The sequence below is a fragment of the Antrostomus carolinensis genome, unplaced genomic scaffold, assembly GCF_000700745.2.
Source record: "Antrostomus carolinensis isolate BGI_N321 unplaced genomic scaffold, ASM70074v2 scaffold5180, whole genome shotgun sequence".
Taxonomy (NCBI): Eukaryota; Metazoa; Chordata; class Aves; order Caprimulgiformes; family Caprimulgidae; genus Antrostomus; species Antrostomus carolinensis.
The window spans coordinates 43465-57414 of NW_010288984.1; the positions used below are offsets into that span (position 1 = coordinate 43465).

The following is a 13950-nucleotide window of genomic DNA, read 5'->3' on the forward strand; positions in this document are numbered from 1 at the left end:
TGTTGTACTAGTAGTATTTGTGGGCTGAACGCAAACAACTCAGGGAACTGATCCATTTGAAAGCTAACAAAACTTACTTCCAAATCAGTTCCCTGATCCCAGTCACAGGAAACAAACAAAAAAGGCAAAATTAGGTTTTTCTGCTTTGGGATAGAATATAAAAAAGGTTCCTGGGCACAGTTTCAAACTGTTTTAAGATGTTTTAAGGCTAAACTCCTCCAAAAAAACACTTTGATTTTAGTTGTAGATGTGTGCTGCCACAGTCTCCATTCTCTTGGCACAAACGATGGAGATTTGCAGTTGTGGAGCTCACTAATCTATGTGAAACCATCCCTGAAAACAATGTTGCTGTCTGTAGGAAATTGATAGAAATGCACTGCTGAGAGGAGATGGGAGCTGCCTTTTCAATGGCAGTTCAATCTCAGATACATTTTGATTGCATAACTTTAAGAACTCTTTCTGTGCCATTCCCTTTCCCCTCCATACAAATAGCATGTATCCAGGATAAGATGCTCCATTTTATGTTAACAGAGAGAAAATTTTAGTAATTTTAGGGAGTGTATGAGCTAAGTGAAATTCTGATATAGCCAGTGAGAATCTTTATTGTTAAGACAATATAATGTTTGTTATGCTCACCATTATTACAAGTTTATACTTTAAAACAGATGTTCTCTTATCCTTAAGTCTTGATTTGTTATAAAGTTAGCTTTGGCTGACCTAGCATCCAGCAGAGTAATCCTTGCCTAATAATGTGGCAAATGTTAAACTTGAGTATGGGTACACACTTGAAGAGGCATCAAATTCCAAGGTATTCAAGGAATACATATTACTAGAGATGCAGAACAGAGTAGTTGAAGAGTTTTATCACAGAGGTCAGGAGGAGAAATATATTCCATTGACTAGTTGTGATTGTGTAAATTTTCTGGTATGCAGCAGAATGACAGGAACATGCCTGAAAAACAGAGTTCCAGGGTACTTTGTTGATGTGAGGCAGCTGAGCACTTATTAGCAACAGTAGAAGCATCCTCCTGACTTCATTCTCTGTCTGTGGTTAACCTACAGTAGTTCAGAAGAAGGACCATTCTTTTTCTTCTCCCACTCCCTAAAGTCAAATCATCCCTTAGTGTTGAAAAGGAAAATTCTTTCCTGAGTCTGCATGCAGGCTGTTATTATCTAAAGCATGTGATACAGTCTGTGTGCATAGCACATGTAGAGTATCCCACTTTCAAGCCCTAGATGTAGTTCTTCCAGAGCACCGACAGTGGTACACATCTGAGCAGCCTGTATTTTTGCCATCTCTGCCATTGAGTGGGGTCCTTCTGAGGAACAGAGTCCCCTGAGAATTAAAGCTGAAACTTCATAGCTGCGTATCTGTGTGTTTTTCTCTCTTTTGCCATCTCCATCTCCTTCTCTTTCTGTTACAGCCTCCCCAGTTTAAACTGGACCCACGATTAGCCCGTTTGCTGGGGATACACACACAAACCCGATCAGCCATCATCCAGGCTCTCTGGCAGTACATCAAAACAAATAAGCTGCAAGACTCCCATGATAAGGAATACATTAACTGCGACAAGTACTTCCAGCAGGTAACTCCTTTTTGGACATGGTAGCTTTTTAAAGGCAAACTATAATAACTATCGGCAAATTTTGGATGGATGAAAATTACTGATTTTTATCTTCCCTTAATGATTTGCAGTATCTTCAGTACTGAATGGCTTTCAACAGTCACTACAACTAATACAATAAGCACCCTCCCCGTGTGCCAGTGTTGCCAAAAAACCCACATCTGATGGTTCAGTGCTCTCACATGAGTTGTGGCCTTTCCAGGAAGGAGGACTTTCTCTAATTGTTTCACTGTATTTATTTACTGTTTTTTTCACCCTGATGTATCATTTTGTACTAAGAAACATGAAGTAATCTGTGGATTCTGATTGCCAAACCATATGTAGACCTCTTTAGTTCCCTTCTATTTCCCTGTTTGTGAAGGGCAGAAGACATGGAAGATCTCATTAGAAAAGCTATTTTTTCCTAAGTCGTCTTCAGATTATAAAATACCCTCAATGATCTGCATGATGTTTTGAAAGTAGCACATTAAAATTTTTTGTCTTTCACAATGACTTCTAGAATTAACCAAGGCCACTTAAAGGTATCTCCACCTTTTCTGTAAATATATTTATTTTATAAAAGTAATGTTATCTGAGCTATCACTATCTTAATTGGCTTTGTTTTTCTGTAACTTCAGGCTTACGTAATTTATTTTGAAAGTGCCTGAGGGCAGAGTTTGCAATATACTCCTGTTTAGGGAAAATACTGGCAGTTATGATAAATGAATAATGTTTTAGTGAGCATTGGAAGTAAATCTTCCAATGAAAGTTGTGTCCTAGTTTTCTTTTTAAGCTTTTATTTTCTGTTATTAATTTGCCCGACAATGGTTTAAAGCGACCAATGCTTGAAATAAACTTAAAGGCAGCACTGGATTTTTCCATATTTGAAAATACAAAATACAACAAAATAATTGTGAGATTCATGGGTATTTTTATGAATATAGAACCAAAGTGATCTGGATTATATAGTGACTCTCTTGTTTGGGTGGGGTTTTTTTTCTTTTTTTTTTTCTTTTTTTTTTTTTGACAGCTACACTATGCAGTCTTTTTCATATATAGTGAAAATCCCATCTTAAAACTGCATAAGAGTTTTTGGCAAAATTACAAAGCTGTTCGCTCTGTTGCTTAGATGATTAGATTTCCACTCTCTATTTATTTATAACCAGTTTAGACTAAATTTTGTTTGTGCCAGCCCAAAAAGGAAATGGAAAAGGGGAAGTGAAAAAGATTTGAAAAACCATGAGCAGAATGGAAAAGGTGAACAAGGAGTAACTGTTGTTTATTTTGGTAAATAGTTGGAAGCAGATAGCAAATTAAAAACAAAGAAAAGGAATCAAGCATAGCTAAATTTCAGAACTCCTTATGATAAGACATTACCAATATTAAAAGTGTATAGAGATTCCAAAAGTGACAAACCAATGGACAAAAACTCTTGGGCTGTTATAAATGCAAGGTAATTTCAAAGCTGTGGAGATTGGGAGGGTGTTTTTTGGGAAGGACCAGTATATGTTCTCCCATTCTTACATTTTTCCATTAGTATCCACAGCTGTCCTCTGCTTCCTTCTTCTTCCCCCAGCTTTATATGCTGAGCATGATGTCATACAGTATTTAATATCTCTTTGATCATTTGGGGCCAGCTGTCCCAGCTGTGTCCCCTCCCAACTCCTTGTGCACCTCCAGCCTACTCACTGGTGGGGTGGTGTGAGAAGCAGAAAAGGCCTTGATTTTGTGTAAGCGATGCTCAGTGATAATGAAAATGCCTCTTCATTATCAACACTGTTTTCAGCACAAATGCAAACCATAGCCCTATGCTAGCTGCTATAAAAAGAAAAATAACTGTATCCCAGCCTAAACCATCACAGGTAAGCAGACGGGCCTTCTCACTTTTATTTTAGTTTTCAGCTGAAGAACTTTGCTAGAATAAGAACTTTTTGGAGTCATCTTCTCTTTGTATGTCTCATCAGAGGCTTATTAGCTCGTAGGTCTCCTTTGTGTAAGAACTCTTCAGGAATACCATCAGACCTGATAATTGGCTCCCCATCCCCAAATGGTTAGTGAGATGAGAGAGTTCAGGAGTGGATTCCTTTTCTAGGAGACTGAACCTCACTCTCTGCAAGAGCTAGCTAATCTGGAATAGTTTCATAAGAATGCAGTGCTTGCATAGATATAAATCATAAATGGGATTGATTTGAGTGTTTCTGTTTTCCTTAGGTCTCTGGCAAAATTGTCCTAAGTAGTTAGTCTTGCTTTCAAAACTGATGTTAGTACTTAGGGAAAATAATCCCATTGAATCAAATGAAACATTTCATGATTAGGTTTTTTTAAATTTTGTTTTCACCCTAATAATTTTAAGATTGAGATATAGAAGGTAAAGGAGCTGGGTAAGGAATCCTTTCCAGTCTGATATTTCTGTAGACTACCTAGTTTTAAGCATGTAACTCCAGGCAAAAATCATGGTCATAGCTGGAAATGTGCGGATAGCTTAGGGGAGCAGTATATAACATATCAGTGTCTCTAGCATCGCCTTTTACAGAATCATAGGATCACAGAATGGTGGGGGTTGGAGGGGACCTCTGGAGATCATCTAGTCCAACCCCCCTGCCAAAGCAGGTTCACCCAGACTGGTATCACATTAGATACCGGTCTTCTCATTTGGTGTGCCAGCTTTCCTAAATCCTGGTATGCTTGTGATTGTATCTAATGACACAGTACCGTACAGACTAAAAAATTATCACTGAATTTGAGTGGGAATTCCACAGTCATCTCTATCAAATGTCAGAATTCAGAACTGAAATAAAAAGTGAGTTGCAGACTTGGTAGATTTTGTTATTTCCTTGCTCTTTAGAAACTAGCTGGCTGAATTCCTGGATGTGGGTAAGTCCAGCAAATTAGACAGATTTTAGAGTTGATGAAGAAGGATCCTTTTCTATTTCAGAACACTGTTTACGTCAGCTAGGAGATTTGAAATCCACTGTGTTACAAGCAAAAGCAAGAAAAAAGGTCCAAAGGTATTTTAAAAGCCAGAGCTGGATTCTAGTTATTTCTGCTGCCAAAATACCTCGCTCCAGAAGATGGTGGATTTCAGAAGATTCTCTGTTTGAGGTGCCACAGCATCGTAGTTGAATAGTCTGACTTTGTACACCCATTCTACAACCTGATAGTCCATTTTTTCAACTCTGCCTGCATCTTTTGTCTCTAGAGCTACAAAGCATATTTCTCTTTATAGATAGAATACTACAAGTAGTATCTCTCTTCTATCAGGTGGAAATAGTTTCCCTAAGGAGCATTTGCGTAGGCCTCAACATTTTTACAAATTGCCTTCATGTAACTGCATGTTTTAACGCAAATATTAAAATAGTTTGGGGCATTTTTAAAGTCAGTTTAAATGCAATACCTTTAGAGAAAAGCCTGTTCACCTGTTCAGAGCATTAAAAATCCCAGTAGAAAAAAACAAGGCTGTAATAATTATATTTCTGAAAACTCCAGGTGTAAGGAGTGGTTCTAGATTCATGGCAACACACTGCAATTACTCACAGAAAATTTCAAAAAACTACAGATTTTGATCCTTTTCAAAAGATTTTTTTTTCCTCATGAATTCAATACATATTTAGCTTCTGGTCCATAGTAAAAAGAAGGTAGTGATGAGATGTTGATTGGAAAGGAGTGGATCCATTCCAAGAGGTTGTTTAGGTTTAAAAATAAGTAAAACCATGTTGACTTTTTTTTCCCCTCAATCTTAAAAAAAAAAAAAAAAAAGCCAATTTTTTTAAAATCCAAAAAATGTTTTATTGTATTTTTCTTTAGCACAAAGTGTTGCAAGAAACATGCCTTGGAAAAAAAAGCAAACTATTTTCAGGTTTCCTCTGGTAAAAAAAAGAAAATTGTTTTCCTTACAATATGCTGCTACAAACCCTTAATGAGAGAGGAAGTGTTTGGTTCTCTGCCATCGATGATACAATTGATCCTAATGTCCCATTAAAGTGGCCTGTGCCCTTCAGCAGCTAAACAAAAGTGTGGGAAACCTGAAATTGTCATCATCTGATGTAGCTGTCAGCGAGCCCAGATTGTAAGTACAGCAGCAATTTGCAGGGACAGAAGTGATCAAAAATGTATTCCATGCAAGAAGGCAGAATTATAGCTTTCAAAATCACCTTACTTTTGAACTGTTGATTTCTTACTTTCTCATTTAATTGCAAGTTAGGTTTTGGACAAGGATAACATGCTTTATTATATTCCAGATCTTTGACTGTCCACGGCTAAAGTTTTCTGAAATTCCTCAGAGACTTACTAACCTGCTGCTGCCACCAGACCCTATAGTGATAAACCATATCATCAGGTAAGCTGGTGAGTCAGCTCGGCACTGCCATGTGCAAAACACTCACTGTATAAAATACAGAAACAGCTACAGTAGTAGGGACCAGAATCTAGTTTTTAGAACTTCCAAGTGAGTACCTTGGATTTTGTTCTTTGTTCATTCCCTGTGTCATTCTGGTCTATATAATTCTGAGTTATTTTCAACAGAATGACACCAATTCTTTAGGAGCATGCAAAACCTTCTTAGCATTTTTATCCCTGCTAGAATACCATTGAGAGAGTTGGTCAGGTTTCTTTCCTGAGGGGAGAGGAGCAAGAGTTTGAATACACTTAGAGGGTTAAAAAAGAAATGGAAGTAAGATATTGTACATTGTGGGCAATCATTCTAATCACTGTGTTATGAGGTAAAAGGTACAACAGTATTATAGTTTCAAACACAGTGGCCAGTCCATGCGTGCTTTGTGGGGACTGGAGTCAGCTGTTTGGGTGTTAGTCTTATTCTAAGAATGCCAACTAGTCAGAGATCTCAAGAGATTTACAATAAAGAATGCCTAGATTCAGAGAAGGCCTTTGTGACCAAGATACTGAGCTTCTGGCATCCTTGTCAAAACAGATGTATTTCTGGCATAGTATCTGAAATACAACCTTTGGCTATCTAGGGCACTTCCAGCACATTCCATATAAGTGACAACTGTGTGGGGGGCGGGGAGGGGGATAAAGAAACTTTTGGAGATTGCAACTTTGCTGTTAAAATATTTCAGTCTTTCCCAAGTTCCTTTTGGTCTGGGTCAAAACTCTGATTCTGGGCGTTTACACGTTATTGCTAATTAAGCGCAGTGATTTGATTTCCTACAGAATATTGACAGCAAATATTTCTGAATATGCTTAAAATTGGGTTCTTTATTTTAAATTTGTGATAAGAAGCTTAAATATTACATAGACTATCAAAATAAAATTTGATTTTTGATTAATTTGAATATATAAAACAGTAATCAAAAAGCAGCTTGACTACCATGGAGATTGATAGTTGTGTATATGCTGTCATTGAAGACAACTCAGTGACCTGTTTGATGGACCAAAAAAACCTGAGGTCCTCAGGGATACATAGTCGTTGTCTTGGAGAAAAATGACAAGGAACTGGTGGTTATGTTTCCAGGGGCAGAGAGATGGCAAAGAGGTTCTGGAGGCAGCGTATTTTCCTTTAGATGCAAACTAAATAGCAGGACCTTATGTATAGTAGCATTCTCTGACACACCGTGTGCACCACACAGCACCCAGCAGCATGACACTGCAATGACAGAATGCTGTGGAAAGGGGCAGTATTCATTTCCTGAGAATAGGGAATACTTTTGCAAAAGTCTTTATAATCTCAAGCTAAACTAAAATAAATCTGGGAGTCTGGCTCTGAATTTAAAGGAAGTGATTTTTAGACTCATAAACTCACAGAGTGATGTACAGGTGAAGAGATCACTGGTGGTCATCTAGAGCTCCCCCCTCCCAACTCAAAGCAGGTTCTAATTGTATCGGGATGCTTAGGGGCCTGGTCCCGTTGAGCTTTAAACAGACTCTCACAGACCCTCTGCCCTGCCCCCCTGCATTACGTTTTTAAGGGTGAATGTAGTCAACAACTGAAACAATTTGCCAACTGCTTGTCATGGTTTAACCCCAGCCAGCAACTAAACATCGCACAGCTGCTTGCTCCCTCCCCTGCAGCAGGATGGGGGAAGAAAATCAGAAGAGTAAAAGTGAGAAAACTTAATGAAGACTGTGTCCATTAGTAGCTATTAAAGTTGATGGTCAGGACAAAACCTCCAGCTCAAAAGTCTCTGAATTCTGACTGCTGAAAGATGAGAGGATATAAGAAGGATATACAAATATATAAAGATACCCGGTTCTTAAACTCTTCTCACAGCATCTGCAACAGACTTTATCAAAAAGCATATACTGGGCTGGCTGGATATTTATTCTGATTCATTATAACAGATTCTAACAGTTCTCATGATCTTCTGTTTTATACTCCATAGTGTTGACCCCAATGATCAGAAGAAGACGGCTTGTTATGACATAGATGTAGAAGTTGAAGACCCATTAAAGGGACAGATGAGTAGTTTTCTTCTCTCAACAGCTAACCAACAGGAAATTACAGCATTGGACAACAAGGTACTAGCCCAGGAGTAAAGTAACATATGGCATATGTACTCATTGTGTACCTTCATGGGGGTTTGGTGTCACACATCGAAGACTGTAATGTTGTGAGACAGAGACTTCTCAATTGAATGTGCTTTCAAGGGATGAATCAGCCACATGCAATGGGAATACAGAGGGGTGAGTGGCATTCCCACTTAGGATTTGATCCAGGGCCTGATGCAGCTGTTGGGGGTGATAGAAGCAGAGTTTCACAGGTAGTATAATGAGTCCCCTGGCATTCAAGAATTGTCTGAACTGTTTCAGTATAACTTTTTTTTGAGAGCTCATGGTATCTTGCTAAATTGCTATAAGGCAAAGCTAAGAGAATCTCATACTCCATATTGTATGCATGGACAGTTGCAGAACAGCTCTCTGCAGGAGGTGCAAATGTTGAAAATGCATGGCAGAAAAATCACTTGGGACAGTTCGTCAGATTTGTTTTCAGTGTTATTGAAAGAGGATCATGTGCACTTCAAATAATAGTATCTATCTCACAGCAGTGGTGAGCTCTGCAGACTGTATTAGGGGTTCATGTCCTGGGGACTGTTAGCCAGCTTTTGGCACGTGTGTAAATGGCTGATTTGGCTTGGTACAGGATAAACAAAAGTGGCTTCTCAGAGGAAGGGAAGAAGAAGAAGAGGCGTGACATCGTGGACCAGGAAGATTTATGTGATGTACAGTCAGGCTCAGTTTCTACGTTTACCTCTAATACAAACAAATGTGTTAAACTCTGGTCTTCATGCAGCTTTAAAGGGGGTTTGGACACTAGCAATCCTATGGATTCTGGTGACTGTTGCAGCATCTTTAGTTTTACGGCTCTTGAGAAAGGTCCTTTTCATCCCGGCAGCTACTCAGCCAGTTGGTTCCCAGCCTATATAGGGTTGCATACAGCATGCATAGGATTATTCTGTTTCTAGTCCAGCTCACCTTTTTCCGTGTCTGTGTCACCTCTTTTTCTGAGCATTTGCTACAGCAGAGGGCAAGCTGTGATTAGTGAAGTTACTGAAGTCACTTCTGGGTAAATAGGCATTGCTGCATTCTCATCATCTGTACCATTTATTGCTGTGCTGCCACAGAGTCCTCTAGTGGAAACCCGGTGCACGCTGACAGATTTGTCTCCAGCACGGCTGCATCGTTTTCCCAAATAAGGAATGATTTGAAGTTGACAGCAGCTCTCCTCTATTAATATACCATATAGTTGTGCCTACACTAGTGGCCTTAATGACATAGCCAGATCAGGAGAGGATTATTTTCTCCCATGTGCCTGGGCACATTAGCTGTTTTGGCAAAATAGATGTATACATGGAATTAAACAAGGTAGGTTTACAGTCTCAAACTAGAATTTTAGTGGAGCAGGGAAGCAAAAGTTTGCTTTTCTCTGTGTGCATGTGAAAATGGTTAATAAGCTGTCCTCCCATTGATCCTTCTCGATTTTGTTATCCAGGATGATTGTAGGACCTTGGCTTTTCTTTGGAATCTTTATTCTTCCCTGTTGATTAATGCTCATTTCTTTATTAATATTTCTGAAAATATGACTCATTTTCTATAAACCTTCTATAGTCCTGATTTCTGATTGTTCACACTCCTTTTTTTCCAGCCATTGTGACTTTAACAGGCTTTCTTGTAAGAAAAAGTCTAGAAGTCATAGCTATTATGCTCATATATTTATATTTAGCATGGACTTGATCAGGCAGTCACTAGAAATTTTAAGGGTCACAGCGGGGTATTGAAGATTGATGATCCTTAACCAGGGGAATAACTGCTTTCTTGCATTGGGCGCTGTTTAAAGACATATTTATATAGCACCTTTCCTGAAAAGTCCCAGACCTGGCAGAAACACTGATTATACACAGGAAGTGTTACACTTTTGCAGTGACATGGCTTAGCCTTCAGCACTGTCTATAGCACACCATCCAGCAGTTCAATGCCCTAAGTGAAGAAGATTCCTGTACATACTTGCATTGCAGAAGTACAAGTGAAACCAAAATGTAATTGCAGGATTGCAGTTAACTTCCTCTTTGAAGGGAAAAAGCCATGAGAACCTGCGCGTGTCTGCGGTGTAGAATTGTCACCTTTGTAATAACAGGGATTACAAAGATGCTAATAGCGCTGAGCTCAGGGTAACTGGAGCATAGGAGGAATTGAGTAACACCTGCTTTGTTTTTTTTCTGTTAGATTCACGAGACAATCGAATCCATAAATCAGTTAAAAATACAACGTGATTTCATGCTGAGTTTCTCCAAAGATCCCAAAGGATACATCCAAGACCTTCTCCGGTCCCAAAGTAGGGATCTTAAGGTGAGCTAAGGTTTGAAGAATGAATAGTAGAACCAGAATGTAAGAATTTTATCTAAATATATATAGAGTATAGCTAAAACATCTAGGATGGAAAATTGGTGGAAGACAGACAATAAGTGGAATACTGCAGTCCCAGAGCAGACAGTATGCAGGAAAGACAGTTCCACTGGAAGGTGTTCTGGAGCTCCATTAGCTGCATACATAGAACAATTGTTCACTATTCTCCCTGACTGACAACCAGTCCCATAAGGGCCTTTCCTATAATGTTCTACCCCGCTGGCATCAGAATTGAGATTGCACAATACTACTCTGTAAAAGATGCTAATAATTTTATATTTACCCTTGATTCTGTGATGCTGGAGACTTAGTCATCAGAATATTATTTTTGTGTAGAATCATAGAATGGTTTGGGTTGGAAGGGACCTTCAAAGATCATCTAGTCTGACCCCCCTGCCGTGGGCAGGGACTTCTTCAACTAGATCAGGTTGCTCCAAGTCCCATCCAGACTGATCTTGAACACTTTCAGGGATGAGAAATCCACAGCTTCTCTTGGACAACCCACTACACTGTCTCACCACCCTCATTGTAAAAAAAGTCTTCTTTATATCTAATCTAAACCTGTCTTCTTTCAGTTCAAAATGATTGCCCCATGTCATGTCACTACAGGCATTGGCAAAAAGCCTCTCTCCATCTTTCTTATGGGCCACCTTTAAGTATTGAAAGGCCACAATGAAGTCTCCCTGGAGCCTTCTGTTCTTCAGGCTGAACAACCCCAATTGTCTTATCTTCTCTTCATAGGAGAGGTGTTAACAGCCCCCTAACCATTTTTGTGTCTTACTCTGGACCTGCTCCAACAGGACGATGACTTTCTTGTACTGTGGACCCCACAGCTGGGTGCAGTGCTCCAGGTGGGGTCTCAGGAGAGCAGAGAGGCACAATCCTCTCCCTCGACCTGCTGGCCACGCTTCTTTTGATGCAGCCCAGGATATGGTTGGCTTTCTGGGCTGCAAGCACACATTGCCAATTATATCTAATTTTTTGTCCACCAGTATTCCCGAATCCTTCTCTGCAAGGCTGCTCTCAATCCATTTATCCTTCTGTCTGTATTGATACTGAGGATTGCGCTGACCCAGGGGATGACATCAGTTACTCTTCCCTTATCCACCAATGCAGTTACTCCATCGTAGAAGGCCACTTCGTTGTAGATCTGTTTCATGATCTTACTGGGCGCAGAGGTGAGGCTGACTGGTCAGTAGTTTCCAGGGTTCTCCTTTTTACCATTTTGAAAAATGCATGTGATGTTTCCCTTTTCCAGTCGCTGTGGACTTCAGCTGACTGGCATGACATTTCAAATATGTTGCAGAGCAGCTTAGTGACTAGATCAGACAGTTCCCTCAGGACCCTGGCGTGCATTTTGTCAGGTCCCATGGACTTGTGTATGATCAGGTTCCTCAGATGGTCTCAAACTTGATCTTCTTCTATGATGGGAAAGAATTCTTTCCCCCTTGAGGTTCAGGGGCTTGAGAGATGTGGAAAAAGAGATTACCATTGAAAACTGAGGCAAAAAAATTGTTGATTAACTTAGCCTTCTCCATATTGATTGTCACCAGTTCTACTGTCTTATTTACCCAGGGTGTCTTACATTTTCTTTAATCTTCCTTTTCTGGCCAATATACCTGTAAAAGTCATTATTATTCTTCATATCCCTTGCCAAATTTAGCTCCAGCTGTGCCTTAGCTTTCCTGCATCCCTACATATCCGGGCAGCATCTCTTTATTCTTCCCAAGATATATGTCCCTGGTTCCACTGCCTGTGCATTCCCTTCTTACAGTTTAGTTTGACCAGGAGGTCCTTACTGAGCCATGCTGGTCTCTTGCCTTCCTTGCCCAGTTTCTTAAACATGGGAATTTAGAGCTCTAGGAAAGATGTCCTTAAAGAGCTGCCAGCTCTCTTCAGCCTATTTGTCCCTAAGGGAAGTTTTCCAGGTGGTCCCATCCACTAATTCCTTAAACAACTTGTAGGGTTTTTTTTCAGATTTTGCTTTCTTGGCAGTTGTGTAGAGACTGAAAAATCATCTCAGGACTTTGGCCATTTTGGAATTACTAGGGTTTTCTGTTCCTTCCATTTCAATAGCATTATTTTTCCTTAGTGCTTTCCCCATCAGAACTTTCCTTGAAATCAAGATAAGATATGCTTTGAGATAAGACCAGCACTGGTATAGAGTTGTGCTTCAATCTGATGTGAATACCTTAACAATTTCAGGCTGTTATGCTATGTACAGGTGACTACTGAGGTTCTTTGGATATGTAGGCTAATAAAATATACAGTGCTGGGGAACTTTTCCTGGGCACTGGAACTGTCCACGCCATTAAATTGTTAGAGATGGTGGCACTTAGCCTGGGCAGCTACTGGTCTCCACAATTATTTCTTGGCAGAGCTGAGGAGCAGAGGTTAGGATCTGTTCACAGCTTGTATGCTATCATTTTGTTTTGGTAACAAGTACACACACCATTCGTTGTCCATTTGCCTTGGGCTTAGAGAACAGTCCTGAACATTTTTAATGTAGTAATGTAGATAAATTTGGACTCTAGGTAAATCCGAATTATCCTCTACTTGGAAGAAGAGCTGTAGTGAAAAATGTTTTTATTTTTGTCACAGGTGATGACTGATGTAGTTGGAAACCCAGAGGAAGAACGCAGAGCTGAATTTTATCATGAGCCATGGTCTCAAGAGGCTGTGAGCAGATATTTCTACTGCAAGGTATGAAGGAATTATCCATACCACTGGCTTATAAATTAATCTTCCTGCCACTGAACAATTGAATCTGCTGAACTGTACAGTTTCTTTTTTTCTTTCAGATCCAACAGCGCCGGCAGGAACTGGAACAGTCTCTGGGAGTGCGCAACACATAAGTACTGCTCACAAGATCCTGTTGGCATCACGATCACCAAACCAGTGAACTTTTCAGTGTTACTTAGCTCACTGTTACACATGGACCTGCTTCCTGACTGGATGAGAATGTACCATGAACACACCAGTCAGAACACCAGCTTTAGAGTGACCCTTGAAAATCTTGCCCATGAGGGGTGTCTCAGACTATTCCAGGCCAGAGACAGCGCCGTACAAGTGTCAGTGTTAAAGAAGATTAAAGGTTTATTCATCAACGCGCATCATTAAGTTTTAGTGAAAAGTTCAGACACTACAGAGCAAATCCTAATGCGTAGAATCATGGCTGGCAGTGATGAGGGGGGTTGAGATGGGTGTTACAGGAGACTGCAGATTTAGAGAAATAAATGCAGTTCTCATCCTATGTTACCTAAGAGTCTCAAATAGTAACTTCTCTGCAATTAGAAAACATAGTCTTTCTTATAGCTGTGGAGTGCTTTATATTCCTGAATAGAGTTTTTATTCCAGCTGGAGCAGTGCAAGAAGCCATCTCACTATGTGAAAGAACAAACTAGGAGGATTTTCATTCCTGGAATGAAGAGCCCCTCTGGAAGAAAGAGGTATAGTCAGGATGTCTCTTCTGCAAACTCTAAGACTTCCT

At 39.8% G+C, this 13950-nt stretch overlaps 1 protein-coding gene across 1 annotated transcript in view; it reads left to right on the forward strand.

Moving 5' to 3' along the window:
• Positions 1–13752, forward strand: part of SMARCD3 (SWI/SNF related BAF chromatin remodeling complex subunit D3) — a 55058-nt gene extending 41306 nt beyond the window's left edge. The window contains exons 8-13 of the mRNA XM_010168400.1: positions 1425–1586; positions 5843–5940; positions 7943–8078; positions 10281–10403; positions 13062–13163; positions 13262–13752. Coding sequence (XP_010166702.1) covers positions 1425–1586; positions 5843–5940; positions 7943–8078; positions 10281–10403; positions 13062–13163; positions 13262–13315 — 675 coding nt within the window. The 3' untranslated portion in view covers positions 13316–13752. The remainder of the gene's footprint in view (positions 1–1424; positions 1587–5842; positions 5941–7942; positions 8079–10280; positions 10404–13061; positions 13164–13261) is intronic.
• Positions 13753–13950: the final 198 nt, after the last annotated feature.